At 42.2% G+C, this 19,993-nt stretch overlaps 1 protein-coding gene across 3 annotated transcripts in view; it reads left to right on the top strand.

Moving 5' to 3' along the window:
* The window catches only part of tenm2a (teneurin transmembrane protein 2a), a 152,301-nt gene that overhangs the window by 107,768 nt on the left and 24,540 nt on the right, over positions 1 to 19,993 (top strand). For 2 of the 3 annotated variants that reach the window (XM_047353470.1, XM_047353473.1), the window contains 11 exons: positions 1,150 to 1,345; positions 3,252 to 3,353; positions 3,792 to 3,986; positions 5,647 to 5,847; positions 7,780 to 7,965; positions 8,862 to 8,888; positions 14,921 to 15,067; positions 15,365 to 15,575; positions 16,809 to 16,928; positions 18,048 to 18,309; positions 18,580 to 18,847. In XM_047353470.1, the coding sequence (XP_047209426.1) occupies positions 1,150 to 1,345; positions 3,252 to 3,353; positions 3,792 to 3,986; positions 5,647 to 5,847; positions 7,780 to 7,965; positions 8,862 to 8,888; positions 14,921 to 15,067; positions 15,365 to 15,575; positions 16,809 to 16,928; positions 18,048 to 18,309; positions 18,580 to 18,847 (1,915 nt within the window). The remainder of the gene's footprint in view (positions 1 to 1,149; positions 1,346 to 3,251; positions 3,354 to 3,791; positions 3,987 to 5,646; positions 5,848 to 7,779; positions 7,966 to 8,861; positions 8,889 to 14,920; positions 15,068 to 15,364; positions 15,576 to 16,808; positions 16,929 to 18,047; positions 18,310 to 18,579; positions 18,848 to 19,993) is intronic. The other variant, XM_047353471.1, reaches the window with a different exon arrangement.

Below are 19,993 nucleotides of genomic sequence, written 5' to 3'. Positions count from 1 at the left end.
TACACATAATTACGTTTCACATTAATGCAACTTAAATTGTCTCTTGTTAATTAGGAGCTTCCCTTTTAGAAACAGATTTTATAGAATAGGAATAGTTATCATCAGTTAACTGCTTGATTGTCTGACATAACTTAAGCTTGAGTTCATTGTGCTGAAGTAAAAATAGTTTTGAGAAAACCTAAGAGAAAAAGGCTCAGAACATAAGGAGTCATCCTCTTCCTAATATGCCTAAAACACCTTGTATGTAGTTCAGGCTTACATCGTTACAGCATGTAACACGTTTGTAGCATGCCCACCAAGCAGCTGGCCTGTTAAACTGTACAGAAAGAAATGAGCAGGTGGCTTGGCTTTTTTGATGAATCAGGCAAGCAGAGCAGATTGGGATTTTGGGGGAAGCTGTCCTTGGATTAAAATGAAAAATGATATTGATGAAAAGGTGGGAAAATGAACACACACAGTGTACTCATTCAGGACACATTCAATGTTTTTGAAGGTAAAATGGATCGTTATGAGCAGTTAATCTTAAATGCAGAAGTCAATCTTGGCGTCTTCAACTCGTATAAATCCAGATTAGTTGGTTCCGAATGCCAAAAGGGACTTTACCGTCTTAATGCCGGTTTTAAAAATGTCCTAACAGTTAATGCAAATGCTAATGTGTAAACCTTCAAATCAACTTCATCTATGCCTTGAATAGTCTTTGGAGGCAGTGCATCAACAATTATCTTCCTGTGTTAAAACATAGACTGAGAAAAGACCACTAAAGACAGATAAGTTAGGCAGTGTGAAAATCAATTAAATAGTCTTCCATTAAATCACCGCATTGTTGTGGCTTTTTATACCACTTTCCCTTTCAGAACGTGTGTCACACAGGAAGATCATTAGTGGCGCACCGCCTCCACCTTCTGTTTTTGTCATGTAAATTACAGCCCAAAGAAAATGTGACGAAGGTTTTAAAATAGAGTGCGAATAAACGACTATAACATTTTGAGATTGGAATTATTTTTGAACAATAGAAATCTGCTGTGGTCTTAGCCCTTTGGCTTCAGCCTTTTTGACTGCCTAATTTGGATTTATACTAAATGAAGATTTCCCCTTGATCTTATTGCTTGAACTGAACGTTATCTCACACTGTTTAAAATTTCTCTGCAGTATGATTACATGGAGCGCCTCGACGGGAAGGAGAAGTGGAGCGTGGTGGAGTCCCCAAGGGAACGGAGAAGCATCCAGACCGTGGTCTTAAATGAGGCAGTGTTTGTCCAGTACCTGGATGCCGGTGCCTGGCACCTGGCATTCTACAATGACGGTCGGGAGAGGGAAACAGTCTCCTTCAGCACCAACGTCATGGGTGAGACAGAGTCAGCATTTTACTGCTGTGAGCGGAGGGTGGAGTAACAGCATCGTAACCCATCGCAGTTGTTTGAGAGCTTAAAAGTGACTAAAACTCACAATTTAGGAGGTAGTTTTAATATCAGTGTCACCGCAATGCCTGAATGACTTCACACATTCCGTGTGTAAAAACACTCACCAGCAGCATGTGCAAAATGCTGCCAAAAGCTATACAACTGCAGTAGCCTTGGCACGTAGGATGGAGCACTTAGCGAGTTGAAGAGATTTATTTGCCAAAAAAACATACTCTAACAAACATATGCATTCAAAAAAATGACACCCACTCCTCTTTAAATAAAATATTTTCTTGCTTTTTTTCCATGTGAGGTGTGCATTTATGCTAAGTATGAATTGTATCATCTGATCAGCCAGTGCAACAGAAAAATATCGATATCAAAGTCTGTGCCACAACTATGTAAAGTGAATGAATTTGGTTTCTAATGTCCCAAAATCATTTCATATGTGCAGGAGCTATGAGTGTGAGAACAAGGGAGGTGTATAGACTGAAAGAATCATTCACTGTCAATAAAGAGGAGAGAGAGCGCTCTCTGTAGCAGGAGTATGGTGGAAAGATGGAGAGGTGGCAGGGACAGAATTAGAGCAAGTAGTAAGAATGGGAGTAGGAGGAAAGACATAATGGCAGGGGGGAAACCAGAATGCATTGAAGTGGACTGAAGGAGGGATGAAGGAGGGGCTTTGGAGTAGAGTGAAGGAGAGGGTGGCATTAGGGTAAGAGGAAGACGAGGGTTTCAGATTTAGGGGAAAAAGGCTCGGGACATAGAGGAGGGGAAGTGTAGAAAGGCTGAGTACTCATTTGTGTTGGAGGAGTGGAAACTGGAAAAAGCACATAGAGAGGAGGAAGAGATGGATAAAAGTCCAAAACACCATCTTTGTGATTAGCATCGACTCTGTGACTTCCCACCAAACGGCTCTCTTCTTGTAAGTGGGTTAAGAGGCACTAAAAGGCGTCGAGAGCAGCTGAAGTCGTGTAATGCACCACAGCTTTTGAGTCCAGCTAAATCTGCCCTTCTGTGCCAAACAGCTATACCTGGATGAAGTATTCATGAGTAAAGGTAGAAGTCAGGCATAAACACAGAAAAAAGGCAAAGCCAGGATTTCTAGAAAACAAACCTTTGTTTCTTGTGGCAAGTTAGGAAAGAAAATGCATGTAGGAAGCATTTTCACCACAAGAACTTCCCCTGGGAAGCACACCAAACTGACGCCCCAACGCGTTCATCTCCAAGTGAGGAAATAGAGTCCTTACAAATTCATATAATAAGACTGAAATTAACCAAATTTATGTCAGTGGACAGTGGCCAGGGATGAGCAGTTAAATGATGAGAAATGATTTCACCTCCTCCAAATAGCATCCAAGTACTTTCTGAAAGAATCTTTGGGAGAAACTTTTAACATTCTTGATTGGTCGAGCAATCAGAGCGTCTGACCTCACCCCGTCTCTGTCAGTCATCTCACAATCAGCCTGTTAAACCTACACCGAAAGCAGACAAAGCAAAGAAACATTTCAGAGTTCTGAAAATGGTTTCTGGTACGCTCAGCTGTATTTTCTGATAAAGCTTGCAGAGCAAAGGTGAAGGGTTCATGGAGATCGTCTTTCAAAAATGATTCAAAGTGTATTCTCACCATACACTACAATGAAAAATAGAGAGAAAAGCGATGCGTGGAATCCTGTAGGAGTGTGTTTGCGTTTGATGTCTGCAACCAAGAGACTCAGAGTGCCTTCAATTTGTAGCATGCCGAAGAATGAATGGAGCCAATGATTTAATGAAATGCTTTGATGCTTGGCATCAAACTCTCTGAACCCTCCCCTCCTTTTCTCTCTCTGTCTCACTTCATCTTCCTCACAGATTCGGTGCAAGAGTGCCCGCGCAATTGCCATGGCAACGGAGAGTGCAACTCGGGCGTGTGCCACTGCTTCCCTGGATTCCACGGCATGGACTGTTCCAAAGGTATTAGTTGTGTACAAATCCCGCCAGGGAAGATCTTGTCATTTCCGCGGCCTAATTAGATGTGAAGACACATCCCGGTCTCTTTGCGAGCAGTGAAAGAGGATTAAGAGCAGCAACATGGCGCATGGCCTTAGGTGAAGCTGAGACAAGATGACTGATGGTGAATGGCAGCTCCCCGAGCTAACGACTCCCTGGCTCTGCGCTCACCTGGGATAGACAGCTTTGATGAATAGTTTAGTTACCTCTGCTTGTAATTACTCTTTATGTCATTGGCGCTCTCCGCCCCCCTTTAACCACTCTATTCACTCTCCTTTGTGCTTGGGTGTGGATTTACCCTGCAAGTCAACAAAAAAACGTGCTAATGGTTTCTTTCTTTCCTTGTGTGCATGGTTTAATCTTTTCTCCTCCTCCTTCTTCATCTTCTCTCTTCTCCTCCAGCTGCTTGCCCAGTACTGTGCAGCGGCAATGGCCAGTACGACAAGGGTTCCTGTGTGTGTTATAGTGGCTGGAAGGGCCCTGAGTGCGACATCCCCGTCACGCAATGTATAGAGCCTCTTTGCAGCGGCCACGGCACCTGCACCGATGGAAACTGTGTGTGCTCCATCGGCTACAAAGGGCCGAACTGTGCAGAGGGTGAGAGCGGGCACTTTTTTGTTTAATGTGCATGATCTGTGATCGTTTTGAAAGGAGCTTGGGTGTTTTAAAGATATAAATCAGCTGTTTTTGACTATAAAAATATACATTGACAATAAAATTGCAGCTCGGTAATTAGGTAAGGATTTTCACTTCAGATCAGTAAGTCATTAAGCTCTTAGGCTGGGTTTGTTCTAACATCACAAGTATTGAGCTAATCAGTTGGCATTAGTAAAAAAATGGCAGCAAATCACAGATTTTTCACAGATTTGGACATAGACTCTGAAGCAATTAAGGTGCATTTGAATGGTTAAACAACAATTTAGAACAACATGGCAAAATAAATAGATAATCAGATGTTGAAATCTTTAGATCACAAACTGTATCTAAAGAGAGCTTGACCGACATAACAGGAAAAGTCTGGCTAGTAACTTTAGGTTCAATAAATACATCAGGCGGAGGCATGCAGACTCACGTCTCCTTTTAACTAAAGATAGTCTGCAAATTATAGCGTATTCTTGTGCTGAGCGAGACTTCTCTATATGTAAAGATGAAGTACGACACTGCAGCCGAACACATCAGAGATTTTATTAAGAGCTGAATTCGCTTTTCTATTGATCCTTGTTAAGAAGGATCTGCACGGAACATTCTCCATCATCAGAAAGCAAGGGAGCAAAGGAGAGGGATGGGAAAAGTGACTCCGTGTGGTGAAAGGTGAATATCTATGAACTGAGAGAGAAAAGAGAAAACTATACGAGGTTGAAGATGAAGAGCAGGGGAAACAAAGGGAAGAAGGAAGTCAACTGACAAAAGAAGTGAAAACCCTGAAAGGGGCTGAGAACAAGGTCAGCGTTTTCACCGTGTGCTCTTCATCCATCCACAGCCATCCACCCATCCTCTGCTCTCATATCTGATATTCATCACGACAGAGTCCCTCAAACAATTTACCTGAAGTGCCAGCGACATGAAAATCGATAACTGTGATCTGCCGTTTCTGCCGGGCAAACAGAAAAGGAGAGGCCAGGGGTTACGTGCGAGCGTGTGCTTTTATTAATTTGTGTACAAAAAAGGGAGGGTACAGCAGGGTCAGCTATGGCCGAGGTAAGAGAGAAAGAGTGGGGGGTGTCATGACAAGACAAGGAGGGAAGAGAAGTAGAAAAAGCATGACCGGGACAGAGCAATGACAGCCAGCCCGGAGAGGGGTGGGTGGGGTGGGTGGGCCCTGTGCCAAAAGGAGGTAATTTGTCAAATTGGTTTTCACTCACTGCTCAAACTCACAGCTGCCCGTCAACCTGGCAGACTGACAGTGTCACATTTTCCCCTGTGTACTGGCACACACAGACTGAAATGCATTCGCTTACTCTGAATAATGTACCTGCTCTTTCACAGAGGAAGTTTCTCACTCCTGTGCTCCCATTATACTTTTTGCTATTCCTTACTGTGCGCTTTAATTGCTTTATTAAAACATCTGCTGATGTTTTCCTTCATTTTATAATCCTTTTCTGTGTCTAACCAATTAAATTCTCACCTATTTCAAGCCTTTTCTTTGATAACTCATTTTATAATCTACCCTGGTGTGCGATTTCGCAGCTTTTCTCAAGTTCTCTTCATCTGTTTGTTCCCTTTTCAACACTGCTTTATCTTTTGGCTTTTAATGCAGTGGATTGCCTGGACCCGACGTGTTCCAACAACGGTATCTGCGTGAACGGGGAGTGCCACTGCAAGCCGGGCTGGGGAGGACTCCACTGTGAACTCCCTAGGGCCCAGTGCCCGGACCAGTGCCACGGCCACGGCGCCTTCATCCCAGACACCGGCTTGTGCAGCTGCGACCCCAACTGGATGGGACCCGACTGCTCCATGGGTGAGTAAGACCGCACAGCGCCGAACGGCTGGAAGAGACCAACGCTCTGAGTAAAGACTGTGGGTCAGAGTTTTTAGAAAACCACCTACTCAGTCGCTGTTGTCCCAGTGTTTTTTATGGTCCCAGGGTACTTGACTATTAGTTAGTCATTTTACACCATGCTGTTCTGGTTTTCAAATTGGGCTTGGATGCAGTCCACTAAAATTAAAACATGCTGTGAAATAGGAATCAGCAACTGTTACAGTAACCAAGCCAAGTTGGAGCATGTTGGTACACAATGTGGGAAGTTTTTCACTGACAGTAACAGTATGGAATGGAGATCTTTGTATTATTATTATGGTCCTGTTCCAAATCTAAAGTAGGCGAGGCAAAGAACTTGTGCAAAACTTTTAAATAACTACTTTAAGTAGTAAAATTAAGATATTTGCAAGTTTTTTTGCAGTAAGTGTTTGCTTTGTGAATAGAGATGCAATACCCTTGCAGAATTATATGTGTACCCCCTTGTTTCACATTATTTCACGTTACAACAAACTTCATTTGTTTTTCTATTGGGATTTGTGATAGACCGACACAAAGCAATTCAGTTTATTTCACAAAACATGTCATATTATGGCACTTTACAAAAAAAGACTAAAAGTAGTGCATAGTTGTGAAGTATAAGGAAAATGATGCATGGTTTATGGCAAAGTGAAATCTGAAAAGTGTGAGACATTTGTATTCACCCCCATTAATCTAAATCCCGTGAAAAAACTATGCAACCAATTGCATCAGTAGTTACGTAATTGCTAAGCAGAGTTCACCAGTGGGAAATTTAATCTCAGTTGAAATACAGTGGCCTGAAAATGCGGCCAGAGCTACAGTGGAATGTTTAAATCAAAACATATTCATGTGTTAGAATGGCCCAGTCAATGTCCAGACCTAAATACAATTAAGAATAAATGGCAAGACTTGAAAATTGGTGTTCACTGATGCCCTGCACCCTGTTTAATTGAACTTTTCTCTAGATGTGCAAAGCTGGTAGAGAAATACACTAAATGACTGCAGCCTTTATTGCAGCGAAATGTGGTTCCACAAAGTAATGGACCACTGGATTTTATTTAAGGCTGTCAGAGTAAAGGGGGCTGAATGCAAATACATACCACAGTTTTAAGATATATACTTGTAAAAAGACCATACATCCTTTTCCTTACAGGTTATAATTATGCACTTTTTCCAGGTGGTCTATCACATCAAATCCCCCCAAAAGTAACAGCACTGTACATTTACTTTTTAAAGCACCCACGTTTTTCGTCTATAAAACAAACCCTAAAAGCTTCCACTAAAATAGATGCAACCACCTCCTCTGAGGCAGCATGAGAACGCTACTTGCTTCTCACAAACGGAGTCTCCAACATTTGTTGTGAGAGAGGACCTGCTTAACTTTAATACAGAAAACAGTGTCTGACACCGCGGGACTCCTCCACAGACGTGTATCAAAACGTCTGCCCACCGGGGGGTGCCGAGCACACAGACGGGATTGTCATTTCTCACCACATGCACTGTCGCTGCCTGCAACATCTGAGCCTCGCAGACAAGAGACTGAAATACAGGCTTGGGAAAAAATTTGTATCTTTAAGATATTGTCGCCTGCTTTGATTAAAGGTGCGGGACGGAAAATTGTACTTGATTGATTCAGCAGCTAAATTGGCTTTATTCTGACACTTTTTGAAATTATTATTTTTTTTGTTCACCTTTAATTGCAGAACAACAAAAAAAATAATTTGGGTTTCCCATTTCAAATGCAACTTAAACAGTGATCAGTGCCAAATGAGGTATTTCAGCTTTATTCAAAACACTAAAAAATACTTTAATAAAAACATCATAATCCACAAAATGCAAAAAGACAATCCCCAAAAAGTTGTGTGTGACCCAAATGTGTTTGACTTCTTTCAGAGGTTTGCTCAGTCGACTGTGGAACCCATGGTGTATGCATGGGCGGAGCCTGTCGCTGCGAGGAAGGCTGGACTGGGGCTGGCTGCGACCAGCGTGTCTGCAACCCACTCTGCATCAAACACGGGATCTGCAAAGACGGCAAGTGCCAGTGCCACCAAGGCTGGAACGGAGAGCACTGCACCATTGGTAGGTGTTTTCAGTGCGCCTGAGTGTGTGTTTTGGTGTGTGTCGACACAGTGTGGGTGAACACAAAAACATCAGCAGCCAGTCAGACTGAAGTGGCAGCTCCTTTTTTTTCTCTTTGTTAGTGCAATTCGGAAATGAGAGGTAGAGGCGCAAGCAAAGCCACAGGGAATTCAAGAAGAGGGCTGATGTAGAGAGGGTGGGTGAACGAAGCGAAGAGGAATAAAGTTCTGAAAAGTGAGGGTGGGAGGATTACAAAAGAGCAGGGTTTAGTTGTTTATAGTCTGCCTCTCAACCAGGAGTTTTAGTTCTTCTATGGCCTTTGAAACACCAAAGTTGTGTTATGAAAGGCAAAACTCTGCAACATACTGTGATCAAAAAATAGCTCTCTAAGATTGTGGGTGTGTGTGTGCACAGTCATCATAGAGTGTATGTGTGTGTGTTTTTTGTCAGTCAATCACTGTCTCATATTGACATCAATGTCACTTTGGATGGATGAGTGCTAGATCCCTTTGATTCCTTCACAGTGCTGTGAGACACAAAGTCTCCTTTCCCTGTCACCAGAGGCGCTGTGATTGCAGCCCAAACAAATACTAAAACACACACCTACACGCACGCACGCCAACACATACATATGCACGGGGGAATAACGTTTTATGATCTCCCCATTTCCCCCATCAGAAAGTAGGGCAGCTTTGACTGCAGCATCAGCCCGAGATGAAAGAGTTGTCAGGCCTCAGCTTGAGCGCAAAGCACACTTCACCAGCACCAGACATCCTCAGTGTTAGCTTATCATAGCCTGCATAATATGTATTTCAGCTCTGCATGATGTTGCTTGCAAAAAAAAGAAAACATACTCTCCCCAACATTTACCTTCTGCACGTTTTCTCCCACTGCAGACCATGGGAGCATGGTTGACAAAGCAGGTACCGTATCTGACTCTGGTGTTTTTGTTTCTTAGCCTGTGGTGGTAGAAGCTAGCTGCTGCATTCTGTGGGGCTTGGCCTGGCTTGGCTCCGTAGACTCTGTGGTGCTATCTGTCCGTAGTAGACCAGAGGTGCCTGCCTCAATGACGACTCCCTCCGTGCGGTGCACTCCACCCTGCTTCTTGCAGTGCACTGCTGCAGGGCCACGCTGTCATTGAGCCTTCGTGTGTCGTGGGGTAACTGTAGAGCCTAGTGTGGTGGTTCCAAAAGTGCCGAGGGGCTGTGCTGTGGATGTGTGGTCGTGCATGCCTGTGAGCGTGTATTTCTCCCAGTACAGGTACATCTCAATAAATTAGGGGATCATGAAAAAGTCGAATAATTTTAGTAATTCAATTCAAAAACTGTAGTTCTGATGTTGTATAGATTGATTACACCCAGAGTGATATATTCCAAGTGTTTATTTGCGTTAACTTTGATGGCTTATAGCTAATAAAAAAAACAAAATTTGGTTTCTCAGAAAACTACATGAGACCAATAAAAAAACATAACAGAAAGATTATATTATGGTCTACGCAAGACTGCTGACATGACAACTGTCCAGCAGACAGTCATCGACATCCTCTACAAGAAGGGTAGGAAACCAAAGGTCATTGCTAAAGAAGTTGGCTGTTCACACAGTGCTTTGTTCAAGCTTGTTAACAAAAAGTTAAGTGGAAAGAAAAAGTCTGGTAGAAAATAGTGCACAGGGATAGGTGCAGTTTTGAAGGACATTGAAGTAAAGCCCATTCAAGAGATTGGGGGAGGTGCAGAAGTTATGGACTGTAGTTGGAGTCAACGCATCAACAGCCACCACACACAGAGGTATCCAGAATATGGTGTACAACTATCACCTTCCTTATGTTAAGTCACTCCTGAACCAGACACAACATCAGAAGCATCTTACCTGAGCTAAAAAATAAAAGGTATTGGACTGTTGCTCAGTTTTCCAAAGTACAGATGAAAGGAAATTTTGCATTGTATTTGGAAATCGAGGCCCCAGAGTGAATCCAGCATGGCATAAGGGATTATCAGCCTTTGCCTCTGCTAAGGTGTTTAGGAAGTTTAGCTCGTCTGCATTGTTGGGTCTGGTGTCTCTCAATTTCAAATTCAATTCAAATTCAAAAATACTTTATTAATCCCAAAGGAAAATTAAATATTAAAATTAAATTAAATTTTGTCTAGCTTCTAGGTTTGGCCAGGTGAGTGTGCTGGCCAATCGAGCACAGTGGTACCATCTCACGTTTTGATGTTTTTGGCAAGCAGATACCATGGTGATCACACCAGGTATTGGTACTTTTGGCAGTGTGGGTAGGTGTGAGGTCCTGATGGAAAATGAAATCAGCCTCTTCATTAAGCTTGTCAGCAGAACGAAGCATGAAGTGCTTTAGACTTTCCTGGTTGGTAACTGCGCTGACTTTAGGGGTGATAAAACTTAGTGGATAAAACTTAGTGGACCCCCCCCCCCCAACCCAAACTTTTCTTTCACTTGACTTTCCAAATATGAGCTATGACACAGCACTCTGTGAACAGCCAGTTTCTTTAGCAATGACCTTTTGTCTCTTACCATGTTGATTGAGGGTGTCAATGACTGACTGCTGGGCTACTGTTAAGATAGCCATCTTCCCTATAAATTAGTAGACCATAGCAAACCATTTCTGTATTAAATATTATTTCTTTATTGGACTTAAGACTTCTTTATTGGATGGGGGGGGTGTTTCCATAGCTGTAAGCCATAATTATCCTATTAATTATATTAAATATATGCCTGAAATGTATCATTGAGTTAATCCATATCTGAGTTTCACATTTTGCATTGAATTACTGAGATAAATAAACTTTTCAATGATTTTCTGACCTATTGAGATGCACCTGTATGTCCGGTGTGAAACCTAAAAAAGACACAAAAAAAAACAAACACAAAATACTCAGCTATTCTAGTCATGTATTGCATAAACACAGTCGCTTCACACACAAGGAGAAAACGATCAAAGTCGTGGCGAACTTTTGAGGTAATTGGTAAATTTCATAGGCCACTGATGCAAGGCGTTAATGTGGTGTCGAAAAATGCAGAGCTGTTAAGTGTGTGTGTCTGTGTGTTTACATTTGGGTATTTGTGGTAACAGTCACGGCCATGGTAGAGTGGCTAAAAAATTCATTTCGCGTGCATGTGTACGGGCTTGCATCTTGGCGAGCATACAGCATTTATTCCAGCCTTTCTATCTTTTTCATCAAGCCAGCTTACAGCAAGAAAAACTACAGGTTAGGCAGTCGGATCACACAGGATACACTGAATAACAGTTAAGGTCAAGAAATCAAGACAAACAGAGAAGACTGCGAGTCCAGAGTGACTTTTCTCTCATGCTCTCAGCAAGAATGCTTATTAGATGGCCCCACAGCTGAACCTCAGTCAGGTTGCACGGAGCGGCACAGATTGCCTGACAGTACAGGTCCCTGGAGCAACGTTGAGAGTGTCCTCTCAACCCTCTGTGCTTAATAGAATAGCTCTCATTGTTTTATGAAGAGCTAGCTCAGAGAAAAAGGTAAATTGCTGAATTAAAGATGGAGCAAGACATGGAAAAAAAGTAAGACAGTGTAAAAACCAAAATGAAATTCCTTAGGTTCTTAGATAGCTTATTAAGAACAGGAGAAGTAGATGAGTGGAGGTTTGTTTTAGAAGTTATCCAGCTCCTCTATAAGATGTGATGGTGGATTTATAGAGGTAACCTTTACTTGATGACCTTTAGAGCAGATGGAGTTGGGCACAGAGGGATGGAAAAAATACTGCAACTTTTTACTACAATGTCTCGACTTAGTTTCTTTCTTCTCCTTCACTCTTTCTCTGCTAACCTTTTTCCTCATCTCTCTCTTCCTCTATAGCCCCTCACTCTCACACGATATCTATACAGTCATATACCCCGCTATCCAGTCCCACAGACGCTGCATACCAAACAAGTGTGTGTGTGGTGACCCATAACCCAAGGCAATTTCTTCTCCTTTTTAAGGGGATTTCATCAGAGTCCAACTACATTACTGAGGAGGGTGGGCTTAATAGTTTCTGAAATCCCACTTTATTCTGCTTAGTATGGGGGGAGTATTGACTGGGTCCTGACATTAAAGAGAGAGAAGCCTTATGCGAGGCCTGCCCAGGCAAGCCAATCAATGCCCACTATGGATTGTCCTGTCCGGGTGCTTCATAAGTATTTGGCTGCTTTAAATGGCAACTCCATTTAACAGGCTATCACTGCTAACTGCCTTTGTTCCCCAAGCTCAATACTTGGGGACAATCTATTCCAGCCTGACTGTTAATGCGCCATCGTGAGCAGTCCCCTGATGCCGAGAATGCTAATAATTAAAGATAAAGCCTTTGATTTGATTCCTCTCGTCGAGCTGAAAACTTGGCTAAGCTGCTCCACTCCACCCCCAGGCCCACCAAAACAAGATGCTGGTTATCCTCGAAGTCCTTTTCCTGACTTTCCCTCATCGCCCAGCCGGTTGAGACATGATAAAACGCCAATCGGGGTGAAATGCCTGTTAATTTAGCCTCTGCCACCATTTAGATTGCGCTATTTGTATTCATAATGCATGGCTTTATTGATGCAGCGATTTGTTGGAGGGCAAAATCCTGCAGTGCAACTTGAGTGAAAATATGTTCATTAATCTACTGAGCAGGACTCGGTAAAAAGCGTTTCATATTCATAATCTCTCACTGGGTTATTTTGTTCGTCCTCACTCTGTTGCGGCGTGCTGCTGCAGAGTGAGAAATGTCAGGTCATATCTCCCGGGTGCGTCGGGCTGGATGTTTGTGTGTGTGTGTGTGTTTTAAAACTGAGTGCCTTTTGTGCATGAATGTATTGTTTTATCAGTCAACCTTGTCTTTGCCTTCATCTAGAGTTAGGAGTGTCGCATCCCGCTCCCTCATTTATTGAAAAGGAAATCACCGTGACAAGTTTGTTTAGGGGCTCTATGTGGTTCAGGAGAAAATAAAACAATGACATTGCGCCGCATAGGTCCTTGAAAAATTCTAATCAGGAAAATGCACAGTGGTAAAAACATTTGATTTAGGCCATTAGAGGAAAATGGTTAGACAGGCCAACCAAGAGTTAAAAGCTTTTGAAAAAAACATTACTGGCTGTCACTGTCTTGGCCTGGAGTCAAACTATTAAACCAAGCTTATATACTTCCTACTGAGTTTACATAACCAAGAGTATTTATTTCATGTCATTTAGCAGACCCTCTATGGGCATAATCAACTATAATTAATATATGACTTATCTTGATTGACTAAATTAACACTTGGGGTAATGCTTTAGCTGATACGGTGCCATGAGTTAGATGAAAACATTGATGCAACCCCTATCTGTCTACATCCAGCTAGAGCCAGCAGTTAGGCTGCTTAGATTAGCATATAGACTAAAAACGTGGGAGAAAGAGCTTTTCCAAAGCCATAAAAATTCTCAAGGTGTGCAAACAGCATCTTTAGTTTTAAAGGGATAGCTTGGTTTCTGAAGTGGGACGGGGCAGAGTAGTCATTGTCTTGTCTCCAGTAGTCTATTCTGAATGATCTCAGGGGGGAATTTTAACCGAGATGTCAAGCAAACCACTACGTACAAAAAGGCTGATGAAAAAACGGATTTATAAACACTAAGCATTTAATCTTTATTGACCTGTAGAGCCAGTGGTCTATTTGGTATTTTTACAAGTATAGTTTTGCATTTTGTTTCACATTAATTAAACCCCAGGGTGTAATTTCAAGAAATGCTTAATTAACATTTAGTTAGGCTGGTCACTGACAACAACAGTTAGGAAATCCCGCTGGTTTCCTAACTTGCAACTAGAACTCGCTCAGCTCTGGTGGAACATCATTCTCAAATCTGAGTAGCAACATCTGAGCCAAATTGAAGGCAGCATTTTTTCTGACTGAGAGAATGAGATCAGTCAGATTGCTGTCAGGAGGTACAATACTGAGTATTTAAACCTACCCAACACAACCCCACTTGAAAGTGTACAAATAAACCATTTAGGATGGATTATATACAGGATATTGTGTTGACATCTCATAATATTTTCCTGCGTGTTTCTTTTGTTTCACATGCACAGATTAACAAGACTCAAAGGAGTTTCTGCTGAGGCTAAAATAAATGGTCCCTAACATACCATTGATTGAATTCACAAAGTTTTCCCGCTACAGTCCTGATTTGTGTTTAATAATGTGCTAATACGTTACATCCGGACTGGTGTTTTACCTGATTCAATCTGAGTTCACACAAGTTGAACAAGAGCTAAAAGTGGCCCATATATTTGGTATCATTCCTTCTAATAAGGTATCTTGAGATAAAATATAATTTCCATATTTGTCCTGTATTAAAACAAGTCAGGGTATAGCAGATAGTGTGACTATGAAGATATTACTGTCCTCCATAATTGCCTTCTATATTTGCCTCAGAGTCATTGTTGAGTTTGGAAAGCTCTTCCCTTGCTGGTTCCAGACTTGCTTGGCTCTAGGGCCGCCTCTGATTCTGGTAGGGGTTTTTGCATAAGCTTAAGTAAAGGTTTATTAGTTCATAGATGACATATACACACAGGCTCAAACACACACACACAAACACACACACACACCATAAAACATAATCTCATTCTCTCATGAGAAAGCATTACTCTCAGGCCATCAGAATCCCATTACCCCCACTGAATCATAAATAGAAGGAGAAAGAGAGTGATGATCGGGTGGGGTTCCATCCAGTAAGCGAATAATGTGATCTATCCACCTCAGTCCACACACAGACAGACATTAGCAGCCATTGATTAGGTTTAGAGCCACAAAGAAAGACATAAGTAAGAAACTGACCTGCTGATTTAAACAGATTCTTTACCAATCTTGATGATTGTTCATCCATGTGTTGTTAATTATAAAGCAAATATCCCTCTGTTCTCTCCCTTCTCCTACCTCCTCACCTTCCTCCCTCCCCCTCACTCCTCCTGTCGTCTTCACCCAGACGGCTGTCCCAACTTGTGTAACGGGAACGGCCAGTGCACCATGGGTCAGCAGAGCTGGCACTGCGAGTGCCAGACGGGCTGGAGGGGCCCCGGATGCAGCGTTGCCATGGAGACCTCCTGTGCTGACAACAAGGACAATGAAGGAGGTGAATTAAGAGCTGCGGTAGAAAATTTGCAGTAAAGCGGTTTGTAAGTGCAGCCTTCGCTTCATCATGCCCCTACAAAAAAAAGTATAGTGAAAGAAAGAAAGGCTAATAAAGAAAAAAAAGTAAATCAGAAAAGAGATGGATTTAATATAGGGATCACAGGAGATGTATCTAGGGATAACAAAAGTAAAGTTATTCACTGAGACTAGCACAGATTATCAGGATATCTAACAAAGAAATAATGAATCCGGGGTGAGGGATTTTGCCTTCCTCACAGCTCTCTCTGCCCTCTTTCAGATGGACTCACAGACTGCATGGATCCAGACTGCTGTATTCAAACTCCTTGTCAGAACAGCCCCCTGTGCCGGGGCTCCAGGGACCCCCTGCAGGTCATCCAGCAGAACCCCATGTCCCAGCCTAGAGTCCGATCCTTCTACGACCGAGTCAAGATGCTTGTGGGACGAGACAGCACCCACGTCATCCCTGGGGAAAACCCATTCAACTCCAGGTATGGCAGGAAACACATGCTAAATAAACACATACATGTTTGGCACTGTGACTGACCATAGCCTTTATAACAAGTAGAAAGGCACTATTTTTCCACATGATGTTTATGTAAGCATTGTCCTAAAGGAAATGTATTAGACTAAAGCCAAGTGTGTAAAAAACAAATTTTTCAACTAGATTTTTCAAATCTGGAAAATCTGCTTATTTTATTACAAGGAGTTATATGATATATTACATAGGAGAGTGTCTTGCAAAAACATTCATACCATTCACACCACCACCACGCCAATGTATTTTATTGGGATTTTATGTAATAATAGAAATTTAGCAAAATTGTGAAGGGGAGGGAAAGTGATACTTGGTTTACATATTTTTTTACAAATGAAAGTCCGAAAAGTATGTCATACATTAGGATTCAGCCTCCACTACTCCAATCCCCTTGAATAAAATCTGGTGTAACAAACTGCCCTCAGGATTCCCCTAAAGCGGACTATTAGTTTTCTGCAAGTCTTTCCTTTATTCCGTTTCGTAATTATGCACCACTTTGTGTTCATCTGTTATGTGAAATCTCCAAGGAACACATTAAAGTTTGTGGTCATAGCATGACAAAATGTGAGAAGTCTCAATGTCTATGAATACCTGTACACCGCACTGCAGATCCCCCGCAGTTATAGTGAGTAACATGTTATTCAGCTTTTTTTCATATTATCAGTATTAATTATTTGGATGAAAAGACTTTTCATCAGCAGATCAAGGCTGGAACTGTAACACTCTTAAAAGGCCAGACATGAAAGTGAATAGCTATGCCACATGGAAACTACACTTTACACTCACTTACTCAAATATCAAACAGACCTCTGAAAGGTTTGTAGATCCTGATGATGAGCGGAGTGAGGCACTGTCCGTGGTCCTCATAATTATTCACCGCTACGGTATTAACTGCAACAGAGGAAATAACCCATCAAAGTAAAATGTTTAGGGGTTATTCTGTGTGCATCTGTCCCACACACTTATTGATTTACTGTGTCATGGTTGATATATGTGATTGACACATTGAGAGGCGAGTGATTTGGGGGGAGAGGAGGGCACTGATTGTGTCTAATTAATGAGCAGAGAACAAAAGCAGCAAGTGATCGAGTAAATTGAATGATTGAAGGATAGCCAGATAAATCAGATGATGAGGTGCTTGGGGGATGGTTGATTCCCTGACTCTGTCCCTTCTGTCCTCTTCCAGCTTGGCATCACTCATTCGGGGTCAGGTGCTGACCACAGATGGAACCCCTCTGGTGGGGGTCAACGTGTCTTTTGTCAACTATCCACACTACGGATACACACTGACGCGGCAGGATGGAATGTATGTACTATAGCAGCTCAGCAATCCTTGTTCAATCTGGAAACTACCTCACATAGTCAGTGTGATTAGATTAGATTAGATTAGATTAGATTAGATTAGATTAGATTAGATTAGATTAGATTAGATTAGATTAGATTAGATTAGATTAGATTAGATTAGATTAGATTACTGCTTTTATTAGGAAACTAGGCTGAAGTAATGAGATCTAGAACAGAATCTCTGTTAGGAAAGCATTAAATTATTATGATGCTAAAGTTGCTGTTGTGGAAATATCTAAGGAACATATTGAGAAAAAAACAGAAACAAAAAACATGTTTATATTAAAATGTATTTATATTATTATTATTATATTAAAATCTACACTTCTTATGTTGTAAAACCAAAAGAAAACATAGTCTTTAACTTTCAGATAACATTTCTTTATTTTATTACAAGCTCATTTAGTCCTATTGGCTCACATGTCTCTCTCTTCCTTCTGCAGGTGTTCTTGTGTTTTGGGCGATGTGCTTTGATCAAACAAAATTTTATTTTTGTAACTTTGTTTGTGTCTGTGTCCCGTTCTCTTTTCCTTCCAGTGTTTTCTTCCAGACACAACTGAAAGTCTACTAACATTCTGCCAAAGCTTGTGTTTCAGCAGCAGCAGTGATACTTTTCATGGACTTACTTGACTGACTGTGCTCTGACCTCTATGTCCGACCCTCGTTCTGTCTTGGTGCTATTTTCTTTCAGCAGTTGCAGACACTTAAAAAAGCTCTGGGTATTTCCCAAAGGCCATGTGTTTGACCTTTTTCTTTGTAATATTTGTTACTCTGCAGATGTTTACCATAGCTTGACAAAACTGTTAAGCTTATGTCATTCTAAAGCCAGTTTTCTAACTTCAGGTTTTTAATATTTTAGACTAAAGTGGGTCTCTACTTTCTTGTTTCTTCTTGTTCAAGCTCCTCTGTTCCATTAAAACAACGATAAACCTTTGTTTCAGGTCTTTTGTTGTTGATTTTCTCAAACTATACTGAAAGAAGAAGAAACCCTGATTCTGTTTAAGTTCAAATTACTGTTCATTCCACCACAGCACTCCCCATGTGTGCCTCATTCCCATCCTGTTTTCACAAACCTCTCCAGGTTTGACCTGATAGCTAACGGTGGTGCATCTCTGACCCTGCGGTTCGAACGCGCCCCCTTCCTGAGCCAGGAGCGCACAGTGTGGCTGCCCTGGAGCCAGTTTTATGCAATGGACACGGTGGTGCTTAAGACAGAGGAGAACACGATCCCAGGCTGCGATCTGAGCGGCTTCGTCAGGCCTGACCCTGTTGTGATTGCATCCCCTCTCTCCTCCTTCTTCAGCTCCAAGCCAGGGGAGAAACCCATCATACCGGAGACACAGGTGCAGTACCACTGACCTCTGGCTGCCGGCTAATCTCCCTCCTGGTCCCCTCGCGCTTCTCCTGCTCTCCTCTATGCCTGTCTTTTGTAGCTCTTACCTCCCTGCCACCTGCTTCCATAGTCCCCCCCTCATTTCTTCCCTTCTTTCCAGTTTCTTTATTTCATCCCTTGTTTTGTCCTTCAGCCATCACTGGAAGCTCGACCCCCATTACTCTCTCTCTGTCTAATCCTCTTAATCCCTCTTTCCTGTGGTCTTCCCTTTGTTTCCCAGGTGCTGCATGAACAGATTGAGGTGCCCAGCACCACCCTCAAGCTGTGCTACCTAAGCTCCCGCACCCAAGGCTACCGCTCTCTTCTCAAGGTGACAATGACCCCTGCCGTAGTGCCAATGGGCCTGCTAAAAGTCCACTTGATGGTAGCTGTGGAAGGCCACCTCTTCCAGAAGTGGTTCCATGCCTCCCCTAACTTGGCCTACACCTACATCTGGGACAAGACCGATGCATACGGGCAGAGGGTCTACGGTCTGGCCGAGGCTGTTGGTGAGTGGGAGGGGTGGCACAGGCAGTTTTCTCTCCCTGCGCTTGCTGAATGTATTAAACGATTTAACATGAAGGAGGCCACCAGCAGTGACAGAGGGAGGGAAGCTAATTAGAAAGCCTGAAGGAGAGATAATACAGCAGAAAGCCAGCGTAAAGTACAGCAGTAAGGCCATCGTAAAGGGCTCTTTCTCTCCATACGTCTATTTTTCATTGAAGCTGCTTTTAGTTCACTCAGCCAGCTGTAACTGTGGTGAAGGGTTATTAGCCATCAGGGCGAGTTAGCTGTTAACCACTGGAGCAGCAAGCAGAAGTCCAGGGGAGCCTCACTGCTATTACTTTCTGCTGTCACAGTCACTCACAGATGCTGCCAGCCAAATAAGACTGTCAAGACGCAGGAGTTTTGGACATCCGGGGCTTCGTTGTGGACTGTAGTGGCATGAGGGGCATACCGTTTGGGAAATTGGATCCAATCTCATATCCCAAAGTGCAACATGCACCCACACCCCTTTGACTGCTTTTCTACATTTCCTATAGAACATATAGGGTCAGGCTTTCTTTCTTTTTCACTTTACTGACGTAGTTCTGGTACAGTACTTTGCAAAATAATTCTTATATCCTTTGAACTTTTTCACATTTTGTCCTGTTCCAACCTCAAACTTCAATGTATGTTATTGGGCTTTATACAATAGACCAACACAATAGTAGTGGCTAATCATGGAAGTAGAAGAAAGAACATCCATGTTTTTTATGGTTTTTAACACTTTTTTTTTAGAAATAGGAAATGTAATGTTGTGTTGGCCATTTTCATTTAACTTCTTCAATCTTATTTTTCAGAAGCAGAAAATGTAAAAAATTGACAAGTCACCTAATTAGTAATTAGAGTCCAAAGTAATCTCAAAGTAGAGCTAGATTATGAAGCATTATTTTAAACTTTGCACATCTCTAACCCTGAATACATCATCCCCACAGTAAAACATGACAGTGGCAGCATCAGGCTGTGGGGGGGCTTCTCTTAAGCACGAAAGTTCTGGAAGAAGGTCTGTAATAGACTGCAAAACACTTGAGACTGGGGTAAAGGTTCACATTCCAGAAGGACAATGACCCAAATTGCACAGCAAGAGATACAATAGAATAATTTAGATCAAA

The sequence above is a fragment of the Girardinichthys multiradiatus genome, chromosome 23 (assembly GCF_021462225.1).
Source record: "Girardinichthys multiradiatus isolate DD_20200921_A chromosome 23, DD_fGirMul_XY1, whole genome shotgun sequence".
Classification (NCBI taxonomy): domain Eukaryota; kingdom Metazoa; phylum Chordata; class Actinopteri; order Cyprinodontiformes; family Goodeidae; genus Girardinichthys; species Girardinichthys multiradiatus.
Note: the sequence above shows the minus strand (reverse complement) of the source record. Positions and strands in the feature narration are given on the sequence as shown.